The sequence below is a fragment of the Juglans regia genome, chromosome 2, assembly GCF_001411555.2.
Source record: "Juglans regia cultivar Chandler chromosome 2, Walnut 2.0, whole genome shotgun sequence".
Classification (NCBI taxonomy): Eukaryota; Viridiplantae; Streptophyta; class Magnoliopsida; order Fagales; family Juglandaceae; genus Juglans; species Juglans regia.
Genome location: NC_049902.1, coordinates 37,457,498 through 37,483,639, shown reverse-complemented (window position 1 = coordinate 37,483,639; position 26,142 = coordinate 37,457,498). Strand labels below are relative to the sequence as shown.

The window sequence follows — 26,142 nt, the reverse complement described above, 5'->3', positions numbered from 1 at the left end:
TAGAGATTGTTTCTAATAATAGGACAGGATTATGGGAACTCAATTCCATCACGTGAACTCAATACATATATGCAAATGCAGCTGTGCGCTTACAAGATTCATGGCAATTAAAACAAAACCTTTTTTCTATTTTTTTTTTAGAGTGGGGAGTAATAATAATAGTAGATATAACTGCTACAAGCATCATACAGGATTCGCATTCGGATCTCAATGGTGACCTGACCGACCCCTTAAGTTCCACTCCAATTTGTTCACTACTCTCTGCACTTTTAAGATCAGCAGTTATACCATAAAACACTTTCTCACATCAATGGCCCCAAAATCCCCACACCCACTACCAGCTTAGAGCAAATTTGATGTAATGTTACAGTTTATACTGCTGCTGGATACATCAAATCACCTGACAGCATGACACATGTAATTAGTATCGGCTGTACACGTGTAGTTCGTATACTTCTCCTAGACATATCCATTTGGCTTCTCTCCACCCCTTGCCGTTCTCTTCTGCAAATCCGACTCGTAATGTTGGAAAGCAGCATCTAGAGCCTGCACCAATATAATATGGTCTTTTCCCTTGAGTTTCGGCCATTTTAATACATTGCAACTACAAACACCACCTCAACCCAAAAATATAAGCCATCCAATTCAGTGCATGGATGTTTCCTTTATATTATTTTAGAGGTTATTTAGTACATTTCTTCGATAATAGGGAGAGGAGAAGAGGGTAGAAACATCAATCGTATGGGCCAACGGGACAAGTGACAGACTATTGCCTGTTTGTTGGCTTTAGCCTCGCAATAAAATTAAGAATGGAAGACCAAGTGCTGACCTGATGCATAGGACGAACGAGGAGGAAAACCTGCTGGCGGAGCTCTGAGGGAACCGATTCCTTTATTTCCTGGGATTTGATAAAACGATAAAATACCACCTCAACCAAAACAGTATGCAATTTTGCAAAGCTGTAGCTACTAAAAGCATTGCGTGCGTGCAAGTCAAATGATGTAACAATCAAAGCAAAAACTCATGCAATTAAAATAGACATGAGGATCCATAACTCCTCAGAGGCAATAACCATGGAGATATGTTATTGGGGTAGGAAAATATGATAGAAGAGGGATTCTTGACTGAAAGATACCTCGAGCTGCGGATAAATTTTTGACATGGCTTCCTTCAGTCTGCTCACCTGCACATTAATCATTAAATAAACTACGCAATAGGCATCTGCTATCTGCATCAAACCAATCAAAATACTACAATATCCAATCAAAGCTAATCATGTTCTAAAATTTCTGGAAATCCCTATTTCAAATGCTATTTCATCATGCATCCCTGTTTTAACCAATTTCACATTTGGGGGCAGGCAATACTAAGGTGCAGTTTGGATGATGAGTTGAGATGAGATGAATTGAGATGAAAGTTGAAAGTTGAATAAAATATTGTTAGAATATTATTTTTTTAATATTATTATTATTTTGAGATTTAAAAAAGTTAAATTGTTTATTATATTTTGTGTGAGAATTTAAAAAATTGTAATGATTAAATGAGATGAGATGAGATGGGATGGGATGAAACACTCCTTGTATCCAAATAGAGCCTAAGTATTAACTGTCACCTGTGGCCCAAATATAAGAAAACTTCTTCTTCTTCTTTTTTATCAGTAAATAAGATTTTTTTTTTTTTTATAATAGGAGAAATATTGATATAGGAAAACTTCTCGACTCTTCAAGAACCTTAATTGTGAACCAAACCACTTACATAAAACATATATTCTTTTGGGTGTTTCTTAAACCAGTATGCCACCAAAAACCTTAAACTTTAGCATATAACCAAGAAACTCGGCATGGCTTATAGTTTGAATAGCCTATAAATTGCACTAAACACACCTTTGTTTAACTTAACAGTGCAAAATTATAGTTTTATGTGCTTTACTCAAGAAGCTTACAAGTAATTTTGCTAACATTACTCTGACTCTTCTCCATACAAAAAAAAAAAAAAAAGGGAAAAGGGCATGTTTCACAAACACCACACTTATCTTTACCTTTGCATAAGCATGAAGACCCTATTGAAAAAACAGAGGGTCGTAAGCCCATTATACAATACAACACTTACCTTGGCATAAAGATACGACGTAGTGATTGGATATGAAGACCAAAAGTGCCTCAATAATTCTTGAATGGATATCCAATGCTGGAAAATAGAAAATACTCTTTTAATAACAATAATATCCCCCAAAAAAGAAAATTTTATACAATATACACACAATTAAAAGAAAAAAAGAGTTCTATTAACATTTTAGTAAAAGCAGCAATTTATTATTTCGAGAAACTCACGCCCACTCACATGTAGCAGTTCCTCTTTAGTTGTGTTAGGTAGCCTGTCCAGTACACTCTCATTAACATTCTTCCCCAGTTGATACTTGGTACTTGAGATATTCTGGGTCAATCCATTAATGACCTGAATCAAACAAAATAACAGTTGAAATATGAATATATAAATAATATTCATAGCATAGCATATGTAATATCTTTCTTTTTTTGAACCATTAAAATATCATATCCAACATCTTAAAGACGATGCGAAACAAAGATGTTATACCGTAAGTGCAACCTCAGGTCTGACCATATGAGCACTCAATCCCATAGCCTTGATCTCAGATATTGAACTCCTCAAAAAGCCATATGCTTCCTCAGTATTCAGACTACAACTCAGTTGTTCTGTTCCAGCTCGTGTATCGTCATAAGTTTTAAGTGCATTAGCTTGTTGAGAATCAAAGTAATCACGTGGATCCTGATTTTCAAAAAACTCAGCATAAAACATCTAAATGTAAATAATTTAGAGAAATTGTGTAATAAGACAAAGTAACCTTGATACAAAGTGGAGCAAAAGGATGATCATGAGGTGCCTGAAGGTCCTCCATCTCAGTCATCCGAGAGGTCCTATAAAGTCTCTCCTCCTTTGCAGTCGCATCAGATTCTTCACAACAGTAGTAAATGATAAGTGCAGATTCTGTATAAGACTGGAAGAAAAGGAAGCGGAAGTATTTTTTCTTTTCTCTTTCCCTTTTTTTCCGGTGGGGGAGGGGGAAGGGTTTAAATCAAATGGAAGAAAAAACAAAAAATAAAATAATAACGCTAACCCTGTCTTGACTGCGCAAGTGCTTCAGCTACTTTTGTTGGATTGTCCAACTCTACATCTACATTAAGGTTTATAAGCCAGAGTTATCTGCCTAAAGTGAATGAATAAAAATAAAACTCATAAGCAAAACAAACTGCAACATTTTATTTTTTTTATCAAATTACTGTTTAAAAAAATGAAATTCAGTAAGAAACGTGAGAGATTCTTACCTATAGTTCTTCCTTCAAGAACAACTTCACCCTGTCGGTTCAAGTCTTGTAAGAAAGTTCTCCTATATACCTCGTGCTGTGATTCAGTTATTTCCTTGCTACCATCACGAAAAATCCCATGATCCTGCAACATACAACCAGATCACTCCAAAAGAAATTCAAGAGCATTTACACTATGGAAATACTTTTTTTATTTATTTATAAGTAACACTATGGAAATACAAGATCATGCCCATAATAATGAAAATTAACCAGAGGTTAAAAATGATAGTTTTTGTTATCTTCTATTCCCCATATATGCAGAATTGACAAAGTATCGACCACGAATCTTGTCATATAAATGGTATTTATCACCCAATTAAAATAAGGGGAAAGAAAGAGGGGACACTTTCAATAAGTACAGTTTCTCCAACAGTATTAAATGTGGCTTATAAAGTATAATATCAGCAACTCTGAGATACTAAGGGGGGGCAGCCCCTGCCCATCTTGGTGTGAAGGGTGCTTTGGCAGTTTCTTTAGGTCCTTCAGGAGTTGTGGCTAGCTCTCTTGAGTGGATTGTTTTTTTTTTTATATATATAGGTAATAAGAAAATTATATTGACAAGTAAATAGGCATAGCCCAAGTACACAAGAAGTATACAAGAGAAAACACCTAAATACAAGTTAGGAACTAGAGAAGGAACTAGAATAGGCTAAAAGCAAATCATGAAGATTGTCTCCATTCAATACAAGAGCCTTTGCCCAAATACACAAAGTACAAAAGAAAAACTCTCTAAGTTCTCCCATCAAGCGTTCTCTATCTTCAAAACACTGCTCATTCCTTTCCAACCATAAGCACCACATCAAACATAAAGGGATCATCTTCCATATAGCAACAATACGATGACACCATTTAAAACCTTGCCAACGCACTGAAAGATCTACCACTTGCTTAGGCATCACCCAATCAATACCTGTCCTACCAAAAATCTCATCCCACGAAGTCTTAGCCACCTCACAATGAAGAAATAAATGGTCAATAGATTTACCATCTTTCTTACACATGAAGCACCAATCCACAATAAATAATCCATGCTTTCTCAAATTATCCGTGGTCAAAACTTTTCCAATTGACGCCAACCAGAAGAAAAATGCAACCTTACTAGGCACCTTTGATCTCCAAATACACTTCCAAGGGAATTCATTGACATGATGACAAGTTTTTTTATAAGTAAAAATATTATATATATATCAATAGGAGTAACCAAGTATACTGAACGTATACAAGAAAATACCTAGCCCATACTAGAGAGCTCCTAACGACCCAAAAAGCCCGTGAAAATTAGAAATCTATCCGAAATACACCAAGCCCAAATTGGAATAGAACACACCTCTCCATACCCAACCCCTTGTTTCCCTTAAGACTAATACTCCTCTCGAAACTCTCTCTACGAGGACATCTTCATAAAGCCCTCCCTTTAGTCTTCCCTCGACTTGAGCTACCTCCCTTAGCGTCGTAATTGATTGCCTAAGAAAGACGCTTTAATAACTCCCTGCTTTTCTTAAAACTTGATTTGGTTTTAAGCGAGTGGTCCGCCTCAATCGCAATGAGTAGTGCTTTAAATTGGTCTTCACACCTTCCATATGAAAGCCCCACAAGATACTGAATCTCGTTAACCTTATGCAAAATCCAATCCGATGGTGAACCCGCAATATTGTTTATCAGAGGGAGAGAATCTAGGAGAACAACATTATTTATTTATTTTTTTTTTTTATAAGTAATCGATAATATTATAAATAGAGATAGGCAAAAACCCAAGTACACAAGAAGGATACAAGAGATAACACCTATCTAGGTCAACGAAAGGGAAGCTAAAAAGTCATGTACATTCAGGCCATTAAAATCTATAGCAATGGCCCATAACATTAAAGTACGGAAAAGAAAAGCTCTAAGTTCCCCCGGCGACCGCTCCTTGTTTTCAAAAGTCCGATCATTGCGCTCTTGCCAAATACACCACATGATACAGATCGGGATCATTTTCCACACCTCCTTAATTTGTTGAACGCCTCTCGGGAGTGTCCAACTGGCCAACAGATCAACCACAGTTTCTGGCATCACGAAAGGTAACTCTACTCGACTGAAAACTTCCACCCACAAGGCTCTCGTTATCTCGCAATGTAACAATAGATGATCCACTGTCTCACCTGATCTCTTACACAAGCAACACCAGTCTAATATAACTAACCGTCTCTTCCTCAGGTTGTCAATGGTCAGAATCTTCCCCCATGCTGCTGTTCATGTAAAGAAAACCGCTTTCGGAGGCGCCTTATTTCTCCAAAGTCTCTTCCATGGGAACTGAATGGTTGTGGTGTGGGAGAGGGACTTGTAGAAGGATCTAACAGAGAAGATGCCCTTACCCGTCGGGATCCACCATAAGCTGTCAGCTTGCTGTCTATTCGGCTTCACAGAATATATGAGGCTGAAAAAGGCTTCAAAAATGTCTACTTCCCAATCTTGTGCCGCTCTACTAAATGTTACGTTCCACTGCACATGATCCCCTGATATACTTATGAGGTCCTCAATGGATGCTTCCTGGTTGCGAGCCACGCGGAAAACAGCTGAAAATGCCTCCTTTAGGGCCTCACTCCCGCACCAAGTGTCCTCCCAAAACTTAATACGGGATCCCCTCCCCAAGTAAACTGGGATTTCCTTTTGTATGTGCTGGGTAGATGTGGCTTTGGGGTGAGATGGTGTAGGTGGATCAGGTGGTGTATCTCTACGGCCAAATTTTCAATCTTGATAAATGGCTGTCCGACTGGCTTCTTTAGTAGCTCTCGAGGTCTCAGACAAGGAGATCCTTTGTCCCCACTCCTTTTTGTTATTGTTATGGAGGCATTGAGTAGGATGATATCGGCGGTGGTCACGCATGGGTTGGTGGCTGGTTTTCCGATTGGTGACCCCAATAGGGGTACTATTTCTTTGTCTCACTTACTATTTGCAGATGACACCCTTTTATTTTGTGATGCTGATTACAACCAGTTGAGGACATTGAAGGCTCTGTTATTTTGCTTTGAAGCAGCATCAGGTCTGAAAATTAATTTTGACAAGTCAGAGTTAGTACCAGTGGGGAATGTGAGCAATACTAGGCAGTTAGCTAGCGTTCTTGGGTGTAAGATAGCTTCTCTTCCCATTACCTATTTGGGATTACCTTTGGGGGCTGCTGCTAGGGCCTCATCCATTTGGGATTCTGTTATTGAAAAGATAGAAATAAAATTGGCAGGATGGAAGAGATTGTATTTGTCGAAAGGTGGCCGGGTTACTCTCATAAAGAGTACCCTTTCTAACTTACCTACGTACTTTCTATCTTTGTTTCATTTGCCTGTCAGAGTAGCGGCTCGGATTGAGAAACTGTATCGTGATTTCCTATGGAGTGGGATAGGGGATGAATTCAAATTTCATTTAGTTAGTTGGGACAAGGTGTGTAGACCAATCTCCTCAGGTGGGTTGGGCATAAAGAATTTGAGAACATTCAATCGGGCTTTGCTTGGGAAGTGGTTATGGCGGTATAATTTGGAAACCGGAGCTCTATGGAAACTGGTGATTGATTATAAACTAGGAGAACAACATTATCCCCAAACATAGTTCCCAACTGCCTTCCGACCCTAGACATTCCTCCTCACAAGGCACCATCTACAAACCCATAATTTCCTCCCCGACAGCATTCAAATCCCAAACCTCCTCAACAACTATATTGTTGACATCCAATATTGTTGTCACCATTAAAGGTTCCTTCACCTCCAACATAGGTGTTGTCGTTCCATCAACGATGACATTGCTTGTAGGTGCCCCACTCCAGGACGATCCTTTATGTGCCACTTTGTCATACCCTACTGCTCCCACAGGAGGCATAGAACAGGAAGGGGAAGCACTACCTTCTGTTACCCCATTTTCAATTTCTGAAAGAGGCTTGTCTGCTTCTTCCAAAGTACTCAAAACCCTAGAAGGACCCCCCCCCCCCACCCCCATCTTCAATTGAAAGTGAACCCTGGAAAAAAGTACCAACCCCATTAGCAACTGGTGACTGAGGGCAGTTAGATAGCAAGTTGCCGATGTCGAGTAATACCGGCATGAATTGTGATGCAGGTGTTTGATATGTGAAGACGACCAAAAAAAGGAGCTAACCGAAAATCTGGAATTTCCAGCATGAATTCACAGCAAACTATGCTCCCTTCCCTGAACAATCTTCATATCATATAACCTTCCAAAAAAAAATAATAATAAGAAACGACATTCACTTCCCAATCATGCATAGCTCTAATGAAATTTACATTCCATTGAATATTGTTGTTTAAAACAATAAAGGAATCAGCCATTGCAGCTTCTTGATCTCTTGCAATCCTAAAGAGGAAGGAAAGACATTCTTAAGAGTTGTATCCCCACACCAAATATCATGCCAAAAATTAAACCTTGTCACATTATCCACCTTGTATTTAATATGATTGGCAAATTCCCCCAACCAAACCGAATAGATTTCCACAAACCCACCCCATACACTCCTCTAACTTCATTAGAACACCAACTCCCCTGCATCCTCCCATATTTAACATCTCAATAATATTTCTTCATAACACATCCCTCTCAAGGTGATACTGCCATAGCCATTTCCCAAGCAGAGCTTTGTTGAAAAGCCTCATAGTTCAAACCCCCAAATCCTCCACAAGAAACGAGTGAGCAAACCTTGTACCAACTTACTAAGTGAAACTTTCTTTCCTCTCCATTATTGCCCCGACAAAAAATTCCAAAAAATCCTCTCAATTCTATTGGTCACCCCTGCAGACAAAGGGAAAAGAGAAAGGAAATACGTTGGAAGATTAGACAACGTACTCCTAATCAAACTAACTCTTCCCCCTTTAGACAAATATATCCTTTTCCAACTAGCCAGCCCTCCTCTCAATCACACCAGCCCAAATCATCAAAGATTTGTAAGGAGCACCCAAAGGCAGACCAAGATATCTCATAGGTAGTGATGAGACCTTACAACCCAAGACATCAATCAAATCCAAAATATTCATAACAGAACCCACTGGAACTATTTGAGACTTGGATAAGTTAATTCTAAAACCAAAAACAGCTTCAAAACATAACAAGAGGGCTCTCAAAGAAAGAAGATGATCCTAATTCGTCTCACTAAAAATCAAAGTGTCGTCAGCAAAAAGAAGGTGACGAGGGTCTATTTGGTGTGTGGTTTTCGGCCTCTTAGTCTAGCCTAGATTTGGCAGTGTTCTTTAAGAAAGATCCCCTCCCATTGAGGCATTGAGCAGTCATCCGCCAATTACTGAAAAAGGTTAAGCATGGGAAAAAGTCTCCACCTGAGTTTTGAAGACTGAAGGATATCCATCATGTGGGGGGACTTTCCTATAATGGTTATGAGGAGTCCCTTTAAGCCTTGTTTCTGGCCATTGAAGCAAGTCGTACATCCTTCAAGATGGAGTCTTTGGTATATGATTCTAAATTGGGTAATAATGACAATAGAGTTAAGAAGGCTATACACTTCCATTAGCAATGATTGTGCAAGTGTGAGTCTAGGTAGAGCTAAAGGGAGGACTAATTGTGGGCATATCAAGGCCACACCATGAAGTGGTTTGTGCTTGATCAGGGAGAGTCCTCAATTTTGGTTTTGCTTTATGTGGGGGGTTTGAGGTGCTTTTCCAGGCTTTGTGCTATATAACTTGTAAAGTCTGATGTGGATAATCTCTGGAGGGGTAGTTTGTTTCTGTCGAATAGGATCTGGTCGGTTTAAAGGTTAGTTTGGTGGTTTTTTTCCCTTCTGTTTGGGTGGTTTTCTTGCATACTTCTTGTGTATTTGCGTACACACTTTGGCTTTTAAATAATCTCACTTGCTTATTAAAAAAAATTGTATCATGAAATACAGATTTCAATACTAGCTACCAGCTAGACCTATTTAAAATCAAGAATTAAATCTATAGAAACCAACCAACAGAAATCAAAAGAACAGTCTTATCCCACATACTGGCAGATGCATGTAATCATCCCCTTGGTCAGCCTCAATGTCTAGAGTTGGATCAACTCGCCGAATCTGTCAACAAAAAATACCATGTAAGGATTCGCAAAAGTACTTAAGTAATCACAAAAAGTAATGCAGCAAAATTGTTCAAGGACAAAAAAAGGAAATCCCAACTTTCTCAGGAAGAGCACCTTCCGCCGAGCTTCACTTGCCAATATGTCATCATCCTTCAGGAAAATGACTAGATCCTCATCTTCAGCAGCCTCTGCTGCGGCTGCCATGGCATTTCTTTTAAAATGAAGTAATTCAGCTCTACAATATTTTGTCCAGAAGTCCTTTTCTGTCATCTGAAATTCAAAACAACGGAGAAAAACACCAGTGCATGCTTTGAGCATAGTACACAAGAAATCAATATGACTCATTCTCGTCAAATCATCTGATAACCAAACATTCTTATTCATTAAAGTTTCCTGTGTACTTCAGCTATGCCTATTTACTTGTTTCAATAAAATTTTATGACATAAAAAAACATTCTTGATAATTAAAGTGAAAAGAAGAAATTGCTTCAATGTCCTTGCTACCTTATTAGGAACGAGATTAAGGAATGCCTGTTGAACAGCTGGTTTCAGAGCAAAAATCTGAAAGACAAGAATACATAAACACCAAGGAAAAGTAAGCAGCATAAAGATGCCATGATGGTCAAGCAACCTCTCTACCACACCAATGTCTTAAACCCCAATGAAGTCTTATCTCAGACAATGGAAGAACTGTAGCTTACAATTCAATATTTGAGCATGCACAAACTTAAGAATCAATATAACTATGACAGTATCAAAAGTATCCATGTTTTCAAAATGACGTGGAACCTCACCATGCCAAGGCACTTCGAAGCCACCCCCGGAGAGTAAACCCTGGACACAACCCCACCCACTAGAACCAAGTATTTAGTAATCCAAAGGGACTCTTAGTACGGAATCAAACCTAGGATGCATAAGCCTACAACTCATCCCATTTTCATTTTATGACGTGAAACCTCGCCAAGGTTGACCCACCCAGGAGAGTAAACCTTGGACACACTACTCCACCAGCTAGAATCGTTTAATAGGTAATCCAAGGGAACTTCTATTGCACAATCAAACTCAATATGTTTACAACACATCCCATGTCCGCCTTTTGACCATTAGGCTGCACTCTAATGAGTCAAAACTATCCGTTTTAAGATAAATAAATACTCACAAGCTTCAACCACTATAATCTTTTCTCTCAAAACAACCACACGAGAGCACCAAAATTTTTTGAGATTCAATATTTCATATAATTTGTTCAAAAACCATCTTTCGCAAGTTTTTTTGTACATGTAAATCCATCTTTTGTAAGCTTTTTAATAATAATGTACATTTATAGTCAAAACCTGAATATGTGTCACTCATCTTTCTTTCATCTTATTAAAATACTTCTGCATGTCATTCTGCATACCAGTGTCACAACCCATATCAAGCCAATAGGCACCTATCTTTATAATGCCAATGCTTAAATCCATGCTGACACCTGAGCCAACTGTGTTACAAATGATAGCTAGATAGCATTGACATCATAGAGAGATAAAGAAAAATTAGCTGCTATTAAGCATCAAAAAAGAAAAAGGAAAGAGAGCAAAACAATTGAAACCTGATATTTGGTCTCTTGTGTCAAGTTGAATGTAAGCTTGTTTGTCTGTGAGAATACAAAAGAAAAATAAAAAAGACGAAAAAGAACAATTAGTCTTCATGCATAAAATCACGACTGAAAGGTAACCAATGGAGGAAAAACACATGAATTATTAGCATTAAAAGAAAATTGAATAATAATGATAAGACTTGTTTCAAAGAGATGGATTGGTTTAGATCTATATGGTCTTTACAACGTAATACAAAGATGCAGAAGCTCAAATTGCCTGATGAATCAACACATGCATGAGAGAGAGACGGTTGTACCCGAGCATCATGCAACGGCAGTGTGTCTAGAATCATCGAACTTTTAAAACCAATCTGTTGTTTTGACTTTTGGCTACTGTCTCCATCCAGCAACTTCTGTATTAAATTTTAAAAGCACAAAATGTTAAAATCCCGTCAAAAGGGAAACAGCTGTTAATTAAAAGTTTACAATGGGAATGTTACTGGATTCTTTTTCTGTAAATATCTTTCATTGGAAGACTATAAAAAAGCTCTGATCATGTGGATCTCATATTTCAAATGCTAAACAAAAAGCAAAAGGCAACACATCATATAAATAATCAAAAAAGAAAACAAACCTTTCTTGTAGCCCAGAACTCAGATTCCGTCAAGATATTACCAAGCACAAATTGCTTATGAAGTTTCTGCAACTCACTGTAAAAGTGAAAAGTTAAATGATGTCAAACAATAAACAGGAATCTAGAAACAGAAAAAACACAAGGTGTAGGAAAATACCACATTCAAAGTAAGCAATCCAGTAAACGTACAAAAGAATGGATTCTATGTCGGATAAAGTAAAAGAAAATTTTGGTCAAACACAACTTATTCTATGGGATACATAGGATTCGGCCCCTTGTTCATTATTTTTTTAAAAATAACCAGTTGTGGTATGAGCTACTTTTTTTATACCGGTAAATAGTAGGAGTTACTTCCTGTGTACTTGGTCTAATGCCTATTTACTTGTCAATAAAATTCTCTTATTGCTGGTAAAAAAAATAGTTCAGGTTACTTAAAATTGGGTCCCTCCATTAATTGTTTCCATCCATCACCCCACCACCATGGGGTGATCACGTTCTGATCATCATGGGGGTGGTCAGACCTGGGTGCTCTCTCTCTCTCTCTGCAGTTCTAATCTTTTTCAAAGTTTTTTTCAAAGAATAAAACTCTTATGAAACTGCCACACATTTTCAGTTGACATTGATGGCTACAAAATTAACAGAGGGACCTCTTTCAATTAACCCATACCATAGGGGGCTAATTCTTGAAACAAATTGCGCAATATACTAAACCTAAGTACCTCATGGTATATGGGGTCTTTGACAAAAGTTCCCAAAAGCAAATTTACCTATTCTCTTGCAATAGCTTCATTCGAAGCTCCATCTCTGCTGTACTGAGTTGTTCATCGTGGGAAGCAACCACAGGTCTATCAGAAGTGGCTATCAAACCCTCCCCGGACTTCGCAAGAGAATTTACTGTTCATAAGGAAGAGACACCACATCTTCAGGACAAACAATTTTCAGCAAGGCAAAATGCAAGGAGAATAATCACAAGATCACTATATAAAATAATACCATGTCATCGAAAAAGTAGTGGACTGAAAAAGTATGTAAAAATAAAAGAAACAGGTACATTCTTCCTAGGACCCTACAATTAGTAGTTGCAAAAGGCGATTCTTTACATGCGCAACAGGGAAGATCCATAAAAAAAATGCTGGCCTAGCAGAATGTCTAAACCTTTAAACTAGATTAATGGCATGTTATGATGGCCTAGGAAACTTGCAAATCAGCATGGTGGATGTAACTGAGACTTACCAACAAATTCTCGGCAAACTTGAAGATCTGAGAAATTTTCAAACTCAAAAATGTAACTTCCACCCTGGAATAACACACGATATAAACTTGCTAAGTTCATCAATGCGTAATGTATGAGACCCATTCATTAATGATGGGTGGATAGTTAGGCATAGTGTCTTAGAGGCTAAAGCATTAAAAGGTGTTGCATCACAGTTATTTACTAGAGAAAAAACCTGATCAAGGACGAGATTAATCAAGGGTGGATTGCTTGATCCCTCTTTGGTGTTTTTATGACCTGAACATTCACAGATAGAAGGAAAGACATCAACAAAATTTTCACACAAAACATGCCATAAATACCAGAGAAGAGAATGAAAACAGCATAGCCGCATGAGTTCTCAAAATGATCAGCAATTTAATGGAAAATCCATCCTCCCTAAAATAAAAAAATAAAAAACACGCCTATGCCATGATTTCATGTTACAAACGCCACTTGACAAAAGCGTTTCAATTACTAGGAGACAAGCATAACCAAAACTTACATGATTGTTGAATATGACTAAAATACAAAACAAACAGGATGAACAATGATAAGGATCAAGATATTATGGCCAATATATCCGGCAAACAATAAATACCTTTTATTGATCTAAAATCTACATTGATCATTGTGACTGAAGTGGGATCGTTAGGCTTGAACACAATCTTGTTCTTGGTCTACCAAAACAAAATAACAGGAATAATATTATAAAAGTTATAAAGATATGGATAAGAAGTAATCCACGCATCACCTAAGAAATCATATGCGTACCCCCTTTAAATAAACTTCAATTCCTAATAAAAATAGCTATAAGAAATAATGTGTTGGTTCAGCAATGATCTTAATAAAGTCTTGTGCTTTTACTTCGTCAAATATATGACCTTAACACCCCTAGTGCACGACTGGAACACTTCATTTTCATGTCACTTGCACACCTCCATTCACATCAACAGTCTATGAGAATCATTAAACTGTTTCAATTGGCACGATAAAACACAGGATTGCATTGCCTTAACATCAAACTACGTATAATAATCTGCGCATGTAAAACTGAACCCCATTAACAACAAAGCCCAGATTGCAAAATCGATTGTTAAACCTAATAACAGCAACATGTGTATCACCCGCATATCCAAAAACTAACTATAACGCGCAAAGGAACATTATGAATGGGCAGGTAATGCATGAAAATGAATTACCCAATGCAAATAGTTTTTTTTTTTTTTTTTGACAAGTAAACGGTAGTATTAATAAGGAAATCCTTTTACGAAATTCACGAGAAATAACAATAAAAATGAACTATGCTGGCATGTACCATTTCCAGTACACCAGGAATCCCGGAGCCCTTTGCCGTGGTTTTGTATTTGGCCCGCTTAATCAGATGCCGTGTTTCCATCGTCACTGACGGCGATCAAGGTAATTAACGAAAAAGTTTGCTCGATCAAATCCAAACAAAATACTGATCCTAAAAATGGTCAGATTTTTTAAGGAGGTAAAAGGGCACGAGGGATTGAATTTGTGACTATGTAGGTATTTTAGAAACAAAGTGAATAGCTCTTAGGGTTTTGTACGTTTGGGGTTCAGTGGTGAGGATAGGAGCTTAGGGGTTAGGGAACATGCGTGACATTATTATAAAGTGTGGACTGCTTCGCGAACGGACGGAGGAGGAGGAGGAGGAGAGCTGGTCTCCAAGTCTACTGTTCATAATCGTGTCCCCCTGGCTTAATGAGCGGCAATGAAGGTTTTGTTGGATGATTTCGGTATATATAGAGAGGTTGAGACAGAGGAATGTCAAGAAGTAAAAGTATTGACAAATGAATAACGATACTCATACTCTTATCACTCTTCTACTCTTCTTTTTAATTTTTAATTTTTTTATTTAATAATTAAGAAAATGATTATTAATAAAATTATATATTTTTTAAAATTTTTCCTTAATAATTAAAAATATTAAAAAATAACTTCAAAAGAAAAAAGAAACAAATATATTAAAAATAATAAAATAGTGATAAAATGATTGTAATTCTATTATTATCCTGTATATAAAATATAGTATAAAGGCAAACTACTGTAAAAAAAAATATATATATATATTTCTTCCCTCGACGATTTTGAGAAGAAAGCTGGCAAGGATGAGACAAGGATAAAAGTGGTGCTGAGATGTACAACCCCTATCTTACTAATTATAATATGTATAGTTTTATGTATGAATGGTAAATTTGATGTGAAAGTGCATGTGAGCAGACTGGTGTGCCGCTTCAGCAACAGCAGCTGCTGTATTGTGGAAAGGAGATGAGGAATTATGAGAAATTTAGTACATTGGGTGTAAAAGATCAAGATTTGGTGAGGATGGTCTCTTCTGCTGCATCTAGGTACATATATGCAAATGTATTATACACTTATACTTCATGTTCACATTGCATTGCTCACTTAGGCTGTAATTTGGGCCAGCCACATAGTTAAGCGCCTTGAAGGATTAGTTTTGATTTAATGATTTAGCGACCCAACAACAACTCTTGGTCCTCATTCATGCTGGTTGTCTGTTATGGTATCAAAATTACCATTTTGACATAGATTGGTCGGTAATAGAATAACTTAGATGCAATATTTTGTAGTCTTAAGTATTGGTTTTCTATATATGGTTTTGAGGATAATACAGGATGCCAAGATGTTACCGATCAAGATGTTAGATTGATATAATTTGTGAAGAAATTCCATTTAGTCTCTGTCAATGGTCTAAATTGGACGTAACAAAATCTGTCTTGACACATAGATAACATTTTGGCTTTGTTTTTTATGGCATCTTGTGCAAGTTACTTTTCTAGTATCTTATGGTTAATTTTTTAACTTGCAAAAATAAGAAGAGAAAGATGCGTGAAAAAATATAAACACAATGATACCACCAACTATATTACAACTCAACTACTATTACACATTAAAATATTAATTTTTCTACTTTAATTCAAAATTTCTGTACTTGCAGCAGTTCAAAGTAAATAAAATAATAATTTTTATACTTGGTTGTATGCAAACTGTAATATAGTTGTTCTTATATCATTTTCCGAAAAAGAAAAGGAACTGAATAACTCTACTTTCATTGAATGGAGAGACTCCTTGCATGGCATAAGGGATACACTGTTGCGTAGTGACATCCACCATCACAAAACATAGCAAATACCCGATTATAATTATACTCAGCAGTCAGCATACCCCGCACTCGAATGAACTATTAAAAATCAGCATACTTGCACTTGAAATGAACTATCAAAACTTCATGACTGATCCCCGGACAGACTTCCGTGGTATCACAAATACGGAAGAACAGACACCCTCATAAACCTTCTGCCAGTCTAGCAGATACTGCTCTTAGTTTTGAATATACTTTTCCGGCAGGGGACCCTAGAATAAGGCTGCAAAGAGAATCCCTTGCCACTCTAATGTTCCTATATGACCCCAATATGTGAATCTTGGTGTCAGCAACCACGATCCTTGTCTTTGTTGCATTTTCAATCGCAAACTTTGTTTTACCACCTTTACCGGACAGTCTTCCTATGGCACGAGACAAGTGCTCTCCTCGAAGTGTTTTAACGTCCTTGATCTCAAAAGATTCCACATAGAGCTCATCCAATCGCAAAAGTGCAATGGCATCTATTACATCAAAACCTAGCATGAATGCATGGACAAAATCTGCAGACTTCTGTAGGTTACTTACATCAGGTGTGTTGGATCTGGTCTTTAATTCAACCCTACGAGCCTTGAGATTCATTCGAATGTCAATCTTCATCTGCTCATATATTGGGGTGTAGATTTCCATCCATGCTTTCTTGAGAGGTGAATACCGATGTGGTGGAACATTGACCTTTCGAAACTGAACCCGACCATCAGACATTTCATGAGCCTTCAAAGGTTCAAAAAGTGGCTTTGGTGGCAAAGATCCAGATTCAGGTTGTGGTTCAAAAGGAACTGCTTCAACATCCATGGAGGCAGGGGCTTCCTTGGACTGCATTTTGTGATTGTGTTTAGTTTCAACCTACGAAAAATTGATAAACATTTTAGTTGCAACTGAAACATGAATTGGAATTATAGAAACAAAAGGGAAAGAATTGACAGAACAAGAACTCAGAATAAAACGAACAAAAACAATAATTTATTTTCCCCTTTGATAAGTGTGCTAAAAACCGCAAATGTTACTGGACAAATCCAGTTGTCAAAGCCTCTTAAAACTTCTTTGTTTTGTAAGTAACAAAAATTCATCAAACTTCACAATCAATAATGAAAAAACTTATATCTCAGAAATCAGACGCCTTGTTTAACAGCAATAACAAGTTTCGTCTCCTGATTTCATCTAAATGAAGCCTAATATCCAACCTTAAGTTGATACCACACATACACATGCAGTTCCTAACCTTTCATGCTGTAGTCTCTTCCATAAATCCATAATATATATATATATATATATATTTATAGGTAATCAAGAAGTTTTATTCATAGAAGTAGGCAAAGCCCAAGTACACAGGGAGTATACATGAGAATAACCTAATTAGAGTCCATAAATCCATAATATTACAGCACCAATTAATTTGATCTGCTTAAACAGCATTGAAGATGATAAAGATTTATAGATTTATCATCGTGTTTGTCTATACCCAAAAGAAACAATCATTTAGCCAAAATGATTACCCTGACAAAGAAATAAAAAAAAAAAAAAAAAACTTGATATCCTATCGCAAAAACACGAACACCAATAGATTAGTGTACTAATATAAAAAAAAGTAACATCGGCAAAGTATATCGAATTGATATTTGTTAGATTGAATTTCACATTCCAATCAACCAATATTATTTCCAGAGCTCCGTTTGTTAGGCAGGAAAAGTTGTCCACTAAAATATTGATCGAGTTAGTTTTTTTTTTTGGACTAAATGCCTTCTGCATAAAATGGCCACTCTATCCTAGGTAACATTATCAAAAATGTGATCCTGGCAAAGACCTGAAAACTCCTATTGAAGCACTGAGATTCATACAAATAAACCGAAGTTTGAGATTCCATGCTCTCAATTTTAGAGCTCATAATTTGAAGTTCCAAGAGAAACTGAGAAAACGAGAGTCTAGTCTGCTTCAAGTTCATATACTATGGACTGACCCCAGTTCCGAAGAACATAAACGCATGAAAAGACCTAGAAGCACAAACAGAGCTATACTAGGGTACAGACCAGAGATATGGCGGGTCAAGCCATTGAGAATACAAAACAAACAGACGCTTGGGAACTGAATTAAAAAATAACATATTTTCTACCGAAGAAAACTTTGTCATAAACAGAAATGGAGGAAAAGGAAGAACCTGATCCAGCTACCCGCAAATGGCTATGGCCTCCTCTCCTCCCTTCGTCTACTGTAAACGAAAAAACAGAGAAAAAAGTCGAGGTAGGTAGAGAGAGATGGAGCTAGGGTTTTGGAAGAGCTCAATTTGGGCTTTAAACTGGCCTTGGCCGTTATAGAATAGCCTGTCCGGTCCAATACCCCTATGGGCCCACGAGATTAATTAGGCTAGGTTTAGATAATAAAATCATCTCATTTCATCTTATCTCATTATTATATTTTTTATAAATTTTTATATAAAATATAATAAATAATTTATTTTTTTCAAATTTTAAAATAATAATAATATTTTATTTAATTTTTATTTAAAATTATCTCATCTCATCTTACTATCTAAATCCATCAAGTATCTTCTGAAAATTCAATCTATTTAAAATTTTCAATTATTTGATCGAATAAGTGACCTTATCAGTTATTTATAAATGAGTAATATTAGAGAGAAGTCACAATAGTAATGTATATTTTACACTCACTGTATAGCTACTTTTAGTTGATTATTTCTAATACTCATTTAAGGAGATGTATGATCTAGATGATGTCACATAATATGCACAAAACATATGTTCTTAATAGTGATTTCTATTTATATTTATTTTTTATAAATAATAATAAAAAAATCTTACAGAAAAACACAAAATAAAAATTTCCAAAAAATGAAATCTAATAATGTAAAAGGTGTATCTCTGGAAAAGAAATTTCTCTCTCGTTGGATTGCGACGCGCCGACGGTAGAGTGGTGGAGTCTATAAAGAGATGAGAAATAATATTTATAGCGGTGAAATCACTGAAATGTACAAATATTAAGTAATTATTTAAAAATAATTATAAATATACAATTTATATAAAAAATAATAATAAATTTTTAATAATAAATTTCACTTTTTGTTTTTTTTTTTCAAAACTATTACTTGCATACTCTGTACGCAGCCTTAGGAGATTCTGATGCGCGACACAACACGTGGGGTCCATTAGCCACCAAAAAAAGTTAGATAGAAATGAAATGAAATGAAGGGACGAGATTAAAGTTTACCTACCTGATTTATTCCTGGATCCAACGGCCAAGGGAAGAACTAGGGCCATATAAGAAGGGGATGCAAGGGAACCAAGTGTGTAAGCAAGAAGTGGCAGCCGCCTGGGGTCTGTGAAGAAGAAGAAGAAGAAGAAGAAGAAGATGGTGGAAGAATCTGGGAGAGGGAGTTTTGGATATTCGGAAGGCTTTGGCATGGGCGGGTGGGGAAGATAACTTTTATTAATTTGTGTCTTCCCTACTCCGCCCATGCCATAGGTTTCCGATTGTTCCTCCCTCTCACTCTTGCTTTCTCTGCCCTAACCCTCCATCTCCGTCTGTGATTCTGTGCGCTTCATGTGACTAGGTAATTTCATTATCTGTCTAAAATCTTCTAACATCAATTTGTTAAATGATCGCGTAGATTTGGTTATTTCCTATTTGAGTTTTTCCTTTACGACAGACTCCTTCGATCATAGCTACAGCTCTACTGATGAATAATAATTTGACGCGGAATAATGATGGAGAAAAAGGATTTGCTTCAATAATTAACGAATGCTTGTTGTGCTATGCTTGTATATATGCTCTGGAATTGTCAAAATAAATAATGATGCGCAAGTTGTTTGAGCTATCACAATACTGTTGGCTTTACAATAGCAGCAGCTTCACGGATTTTATTTTTATTTTTATTTTTTGAAGTCCCGAATCGTATGGAATAGCAAGGTGGGTCTGGCACTGTTGATTCTGGCTCCGACTGTTTTCCTGATTCCTATAATAATAGGGACTGTTTGTGTGTTGTGAGGCCCATGGCAAGTGAATCCGAGGTCCTGTGTAACTGTTGACAGATTCCTTCCAGATCCAGGTCAAGATGTGCATATGATGATATTTGACATATCCCAAGAAAAGCAACACCTAACAAAATGGCCAAACGTGGCAAATCTATGACATAAGCTATTGCCAGTGGATCACATATTAAGATAAGATTTGTACACAAAAGAAAAGCAAAATGGAATATGGCTGGCTGGGCAAGATTTGTTTCTTTTAAGTAAAGACCCTTCCACAATCAGTCATGACATTATTTAATTATTCATCATAAGAAAAAATGTGCCAAACAAAATAGCATGAGTATAGAAGACATGTGAATTCAGATATGAATGCTTGCTCTTAATAAGAGAAGGTATAATTTGTATTAATCTAAACTCCCTAGATAAAAATGAAGAGCTTTTTTAGTCACCTTTCTCGATGGATCCATACGTTATTACTCCATGGAAGGAATGGGATAATTTTGGTGGTCTAAACAAAAACAAAACTGGCTATAAAGAAAATAATGATAGGGTTACAACCTACTGCTATTCATCTTTTTTTTTGTATTTTATTTTGTATTTTATTTAATGATTAAGAAATTGAGTATTAGTAAAATTATATATTTTTTTAATTTTTTTTTAGTGATTAAGGATGTTAGTAACTCCATCACCACCCGGCTATAAAACTTTCTCCCAAATCGAGCACAGCGAAATTATTCCGTCCCTCTGATCTTAACTAGGTTGTGTGCGATTTTCTTCCCTCGCCTAATGAAACTGACACAAAACTTGGGGCGTTCCTTGTCGAGTACTCGAGTTAAAGCAGATGTGATACGGTGGAACAGAGAAAAGCAGAGCTAAAAAAAAGAGGTTGAAAGCGGTATATGTTTCTCACTGAATCACGTTGAACTTCTTACTGGCAATATGTGCTGTAAAGAGTACCTTAGGCACGTCAATGGCTTTGCTGCCAAGTATACTAGATATGTTACCTGTTTTTAACTCGTATACAAGACAGTCGATGGCTGACATGACACACGAAGCCATCGACATGTCTAGTATACGAGTAGAAAACGAGTTCCTTGTTGCGAGTGCGAAAAACAATTGAACAAATCTTTCTGAAAACCAGTGAATTCGATAAGAGGGGAATAAAAAAGTATACCTCCCCAATACAGAACCTCAGCAGATCATAATGCAGAATTTGTCACACCAAAAGGGTGTTGGGCATGTGAATGTGATCCTATATATGACCGCAGCGCAGAACAAGTTCTTCTGAATCTCCTCGAATGGAATTTGGAAAAGGGAAAAAGAAAAGATAAATGAGAAAGGAGGATTTGTCTTCCAGGAATAATAAAACGTAAAGCTCGGGAAGCTTCCCTTCCCTTCCCTTCCCTTCATGTGGCCGGGCAACAGTGGCTGTCTGGGACAGAGATAAAAGGACTAATAGAAGTCAGGGATGAAGAGGTGAAAGCATTGTCTCTTTCTTAATGAAAAGCGCAGTGCTAGGTGAGAGTATGGTATATTTACTGTTTATATGAACAGAAAACTACTGTTCAAATTAATTAGGGATACGTGTACAGATAGATCATTTTTGTTATGATAACATGTCTTTTCATACATGAGAATATTTTATGGATGTAATGACCGGGAAAACCTGCTTCTGAGATTTATAGCTTGTGGCTGCGAGTAGCATTAACGATCCCAATTCTACAGGATGTTAACTTGAAGGAACGGGTGTCATTTGAAGTTTCAAACGGTATATGTCGATCGTACTTGTACATCGTCCATGTTGAATTTGTAAGTGATCTTCACGCTTTGATACAATTTCTATGAGCAAATAATAATATAAAAATCACATCGATCCTTGATCTAAACGTCCTCCTTTTCTTTTTAACCATAAATATTTTTAATTTTTTGATAAGTTTAACCATAAATATTATCACATGAGATTTTCTCAGGCCATGAGACTGAGGGAGGAGGATGAGTCATTACGAATGTGAGGAGGTGCTTGATATCTTGCCAGAAGAGCTGACTGAAATAGTACTCCTCACAAAGTGCTTGCCATCTGACCATATCAAATGTCCGAATACGTAGCCTACAATCGAAGACCCGACCTTGGTCTTGAGAGTAATTTTGAAGGTCTTCTTTTCACCTATTGATTTGAACTCCAATGTTGTAGGTTCAACCGAGACCGAAACTCCTGCAGGTTCCTGGACAGTCACATTGTACTTGCATGGAGCTGAGCCAACATTAGTTACTGTTCTAGTTACAGTCACCGTGGTTGCATGGAGATTAGGAATTGTGATTGAAGGGTAGTTGAAGTCAACAAGTTGGAAAGACTTGGGACATGCATATGGCTTATCTGCAAATAATTGGATCAGGGTTTGGTTATAGCCATGAGCACATAAGAAGTTCAAGTAATCATCGACGGTCAGATCATAAACGAGTCCAGGGTCCACTGCATGGTTTGGTTGCACATGTCCCGCACCATATTCCAATGGTGTGGCTTCGTGATTGGCAGAGCTCAGAATTGGCTTCATTCTGTTATCTTGCGTTTTTGCTGGAAATAGAGACAGAAACAGAAGGATTAGAAAGTGGCGAACGAGTTGGGGACTGACATATTTCAAAGCAAGAAAATAAAGATCACTGTGATTAAGAAACACCTGTGGTCATGATTGCTGATTTAATAGCTGCGGGACTCCAGGTAGGGTGGAGGGTTTTAAGGAGGCCGACAATGCCAGAAACATGAGGGCATGACATGGAAGTGCCAGAGAGAACATTGTAAGCAAAGCGGCGTTTGTCAGATTCCATATCAGTTGGGCTAACGGCTTCGGTGTAAGCAGCAATGATATTCACCCCGGGTGCGGTGATATCAGGCTGCAATAATCATTTACAATTAATAAATATGCACCTAAGATTATGTACAAAATGATCATGATATTTGAATCGCTAGCTTTAACAATATTAACAGACCTTGAGGATCGATGGCTCGACGAGATTGGGTCCTGCAGCTGAGAAAGGAGCCATAAATGGAGCTGGCTTTGTATCCAATTGCGTCCTTACAGGACTTATGAAACCTTGAGGGTTCCTATATATGAGAAACCGGCCATAACAATTATAAGTTGCTGGAAAATAATACTGAATTAAAACAGTTCCAAAATATTGTTAAAAAAAAAATGGTGAAATACGAAGAAAAAAGTACTTGGTACTCCTTAAGTAAGCAAAGACACGTTGGCCATCAGTGTAACTGACATGTGAAGCAGGGAGCAAGTGAGGATCGGCTGAAACTCCATTCCCATTGTCCTCATCATTAGCCAATATCATTCCCACGGCACCTGCGGCAAGAGCATGATACCCCTTGTCAACTCTTCCATTTTCCCCACGGAGACATACCAAAATCTTGCCTTTCACTTTCTTGGGATCAAGAGTTCCAGCCTGACAGAAAATACTACACGGGAATTTTGATTTAAAAATAAAATAATTTAACAGTTTATGATAAGGAAATGGAAGAAATTCTTTCATATTATTTGAGCGACAGGCCGAGCATTTGTGCTTACGCTTCTGGAGCTGATGCATTAGCAGCAGCAGCATCTCCAGCACTGATCAGTGGATAGAAGTTATTAGAAGGCAAGCCTCCAGTTGAAAGGCTTGTTCCCTGGCAATTACATGAAGTTGGAATGTCTGTGAAGTTTCATTTCATATATAAAGAATAAGGCCAGAAACCTTATATATGTGTGTGTCCGCGGCCATAAGTGATGGTATCAATAAAATTGCAATCTCGTCTCCTTCTTTAAAAAAAAAAAAAAAAAAAAGCGTACGTCTGTGTTTGTGTGTGTACCTTGAGGCGCAACTTGTTGCCAAGTGCAACATAATTAGCGAATTCTCGATCAAGGGTACTAGCAGCAACAGTGAACATCCATGGAGAGCCATTTGATACGGTCCCTGCAGCTGGTCCATTGTTGCCAGCAGAGCTAACCACAACAATGCCATTCTTGACCGCATGGAAGGAGCCTATTGCTACGCCATTGTTAAAGAACTCGCTAGGGCCGGAGGCACCCAGAGACACTGAAAGCACATCAACACCATCAGCTATTGCAGCGTCAAAGGCAGCCATGATATCCGCGTCAAAGCACTGTCCACCACCCAGTAATAGTGGTGGCCAGCACACCTTATAGGCAGCCACACGTGCCTTTGGTGATCCACCCTTTGCAGTGCCATTGCCATGGCCAAGAACATTAATTCCGGGTACAAAGTTACCCCCAGCTGTAGATAAGGTATGGGATCCATGCCCATTGTGATCGCGAGCAGTGGATTGGGAGGAGTTCGGACTAATGCCTGCAAATGAATAATAGCCTTTGTTGAAGTACCTTACTCCGATCAGCTTCCTGCATACAAACATACATAACCAACCGTTGGAAACAGTGAATCCACTTCATATATATTAGAATACCCAGAAGATCAGGTAATTTAGATTCAATGTTTGTCTACAGAAAGCGTGCATGAAAAGGAAACATAATAATAATTGACCTGTTGCAACGAACTCCATCGTTGTTGCCACTTTGACAGATACCACGCCACCTGGAGGGGATGGGACCCATCCCTTCATCGTTGAAGCTCTTTGATTCCGGCCATACACCTAGCACAACCCCATTAAAAAAAGTGGGTACGCCAAGAATTTTGGAAAAGGATACATAGCGATTCATGACATTGCAAAAGTAGCAAATACAAAGGAGATCAAAACCATTGCATGATCTACTACGGATAGACAAGATTATTTGATCCTTACTATACGGAGAAAGAAAATAAAAACTCACCGGTGTCGAGGTTTCCAATTATTGTGTCTTCACCAAACCTTGCAGCCTTCCATGCTGATTCGGCATTATTAATTGTTCCAGCTGTCTCAAGTCCAAGAAAATCCCATGACCTTGTTGTGTGCAGTTTTCTTCCCTGGTTTAAGAATACTGATAATACTTTTGGATCCTCTGCAAGTGAAAAAAAAAATTCCGGCCATGCTCAGAAAAGGAAAAAAAAAAAGTGCAAAGAAACTTAAAAAGCCGTATTCCTCACTTGCAATCATTTCTGCTTCTTCCTCTTCAAGGACTGCTGCAAATCCATTTATGAATCTTGTGTACGAGTAAAAGATTGCATCCTGAGCCTTCTCGGTGCTGTGCAAGAAATTTGCAAATAACAAAATCGACATTCTTCTTTAATACGAAAAAAAGATCAGAAGAAAGAAGAAAGATTATACACAACATATTATAACATTTTATACCTTCCTATTAACGATGCAAGGAAATTGTAATGTGAATTCGTTAAAAGTTGGAGGTCATGCAACGAAGGCTCCAGGAGAGGTGAATTATGTGCTCCCATGTACACTATATAAGACTGCAGGAAAATGTCAAAGCTGTAAGACCATTATATTATATATTGACGGCACACTAACCGAACTCTATTGAATATCCAGACAAAATAAATGGTAAAGCAATTGTTGTGTGAAGTTCAACCACATGCGCAGACATCAAGATTTTATAATTGTGCTGACCTTTTTAACGGCAAGGGTGGGAGTATGCAACAGAAAGAAAACAAGGAATGAAAGAAGCAGAGGGAGTACACGAAGACCCATTTGCTTGTTTTGAACTCTACTCATTAAAAAACCAAAAAAAATAAAATAAAATAAAAAGAGTTTTGATGAATAGAGGCGAAGCCGCGAACGACGTAGGATCCTCGGTCTCCTGTCTTAAACTCTGTTTTTGCTCGTCTTTTAAAGGGAAAAAAAATATCCACTTCAAAGGAAACTTTCTGTGGTATTGAGTAATTCCAGAGAATTATTACCAATTTTATCTTTCTAGATGATACCCATGGTTGCCATTTTGTTGGAAAGGATATATATATTTGAAACTTGGATGCAAGATTCAACAGAGGAATGAATAGATACATGAAGAGAATCATGAATATCGTAACCCATCTCGTTGGTGTAAGCTAGACCCTGTAAAAAAAAAAAAAAAATTAACAGATTAGACTGGAGTACATACATGCTAAATATGGTTTCTATTGCCAGTTGGTTTAAAAA

At 37.4% G+C, this 26,142-nt stretch overlaps 3 protein-coding genes and 2 long non-coding RNA genes across 6 annotated transcripts; 2 read left to right on the top strand and 3 right to left on the bottom strand.

Annotated features, from left to right (window-relative positions):
- Positions 1–48: 48 nt before the first annotated feature.
- On the bottom strand, positions 49–14,693 carry LOC108985777 (general transcription and DNA repair factor IIH subunit TFB1-1-like). Of its 2 annotated transcripts, none has more exons than XM_018958218.2 (20): positions 14,209–14,693; positions 13,492–13,570; positions 13,087–13,148; positions 12,872–12,935; positions 12,406–12,532; positions 11,639–11,714; positions 11,322–11,417; positions 11,017–11,061; positions 9,930–9,986; positions 9,540–9,695; positions 9,355–9,420; positions 3,345–3,468; positions 3,137–3,193; positions 2,864–2,973; positions 2,596–2,787; positions 2,341–2,454; positions 2,110–2,187; positions 1,136–1,183; positions 830–898; positions 49–546 (listed from the first exon to the last, which is right to left on the bottom strand). In XM_018958218.2, exons 1-20 carry the CDS (start codon positions 14,287–14,289, stop codon positions 460–462), a joined length of 1,788 nt encoding a protein of 595 aa, XP_018813763.1. In that variant the 5' UTR covers positions 14,290–14,693; the 3' UTR covers positions 49–459. The 2 variants fall into 2 exon arrangements, with proteins under 2 accessions (XP_018813763.1, XP_018813756.1); XM_018958211.2 differs by having other exon boundaries at positions 1,136–1,175; positions 14,209–14,668.
- Positions 14,694–15,967: 1,274 nt separating this feature from the next.
- On the bottom strand, positions 15,968–18,360 carry LOC108985766 (RNA-binding protein pno1). Its single transcript, XM_018958191.2, has 2 exons — positions 18,233–18,360; positions 15,968–16,923 (listed from the first exon to the last, which is right to left on the bottom strand). Exon 2 carries the CDS (start codon positions 16,897–16,899, stop codon positions 16,225–16,227), a length of 675 nt encoding a protein of 224 aa, XP_018813736.1. The 5' UTR covers positions 16,900–16,923; positions 18,233–18,360; the 3' UTR covers positions 15,968–16,224.
- A 1,025-nt stretch (positions 18,361–19,385) lies between these two features.
- LOC108985760 lies at positions 19,386–20,325 on the top strand. The gene is made up of 2 exons (XR_001995248.2): positions 19,386–19,642; positions 19,739–20,325. It is a non-coding gene; the product is annotated as an uncharacterized LOC108985760 (long non-coding RNA).
- Positions 20,326–20,686: 361 nt separating this feature from the next.
- LOC118347638 lies at positions 20,687–22,129 on the top strand. Its single transcript, XR_004800864.1, has 3 exons — positions 20,687–21,578; positions 21,786–21,869; positions 22,031–22,129. It is a non-coding gene; the product is annotated as an uncharacterized LOC118347638 (long non-coding RNA).
- On the bottom strand, positions 22,038–25,695 carry LOC108983322 (subtilisin-like protease SBT5.4). The gene is made up of 11 exons (XM_018954920.2): positions 25,615–25,695; positions 25,345–25,457; positions 25,140–25,237; positions 24,887–25,054; positions 24,600–24,708; positions 23,911–24,457; positions 23,630–23,727; positions 23,275–23,520; positions 23,046–23,160; positions 22,736–22,949; positions 22,038–22,632 (listed from the first exon to the last, which is right to left on the bottom strand). Exons 1-11 carry the CDS (start codon positions 25,693–25,695, stop codon positions 22,061–22,063), a joined length of 2,361 nt encoding a protein of 786 aa, XP_018810465.2. The 3' UTR covers positions 22,038–22,060.
- Between the last annotated feature and the right edge of the window lie 447 nt (positions 25,696–26,142).

What these genes read in the sequence shown, in the direction of transcription:
- LOC108985777 (XM_018958211.2), bottom strand. Translation starts at nt 14,289, where the DNA reads ATGGAAACACGGCATCTGATTAAGCGGGCCAAATACAAAACCACGGCA. An exon ending in TTAATCTCGTTCCTAATAAG is followed by an intron (nt 9,696 to 9,929) that starts GTAGCAAGGACA and finishes TTTGAATTTCAG; the next exon opens with ATGACAGAAAAGGACTTCTG. An exon ending in TCTTGAAGGAAGAACTATAG is followed by an intron (nt 3,194 to 3,344) that starts GTAAGAATCTCT and finishes ACCTTAATGTAG; the next exon opens with ATGTAGAGTTGGACAATCCA.
- LOC108985766 (XM_018958191.2), bottom strand. Translation starts at nt 16,899, where the DNA reads ATGCAGTCCAAGGAAGCCCCTGCCTCCATGGATGTTGAAGCAGTTCCT.
- LOC108983322 (XM_018954920.2), bottom strand. Translation starts at nt 25,695, where the DNA reads ATGGGTCTTCGTGTACTCCCTCTGCTTCTTTCATTCCTTGTTTTCTTT. An exon ending in CTTGCATCGTTAATAGGAAG is followed by an intron (nt 25,238 to 25,344) that starts GTATAAAATGTT and finishes TTTCTTGCACAG; the next exon opens with CACCGAGAAGGCTCAGGATG. An exon ending in AATGCATCAGCTCCAGAAGC is followed by an intron (nt 23,521 to 23,629) that starts GTAAGCACAAAT and finishes ATTCCCGTGTAG; the next exon opens with TATTTTCTGTCAGGCTGGAA.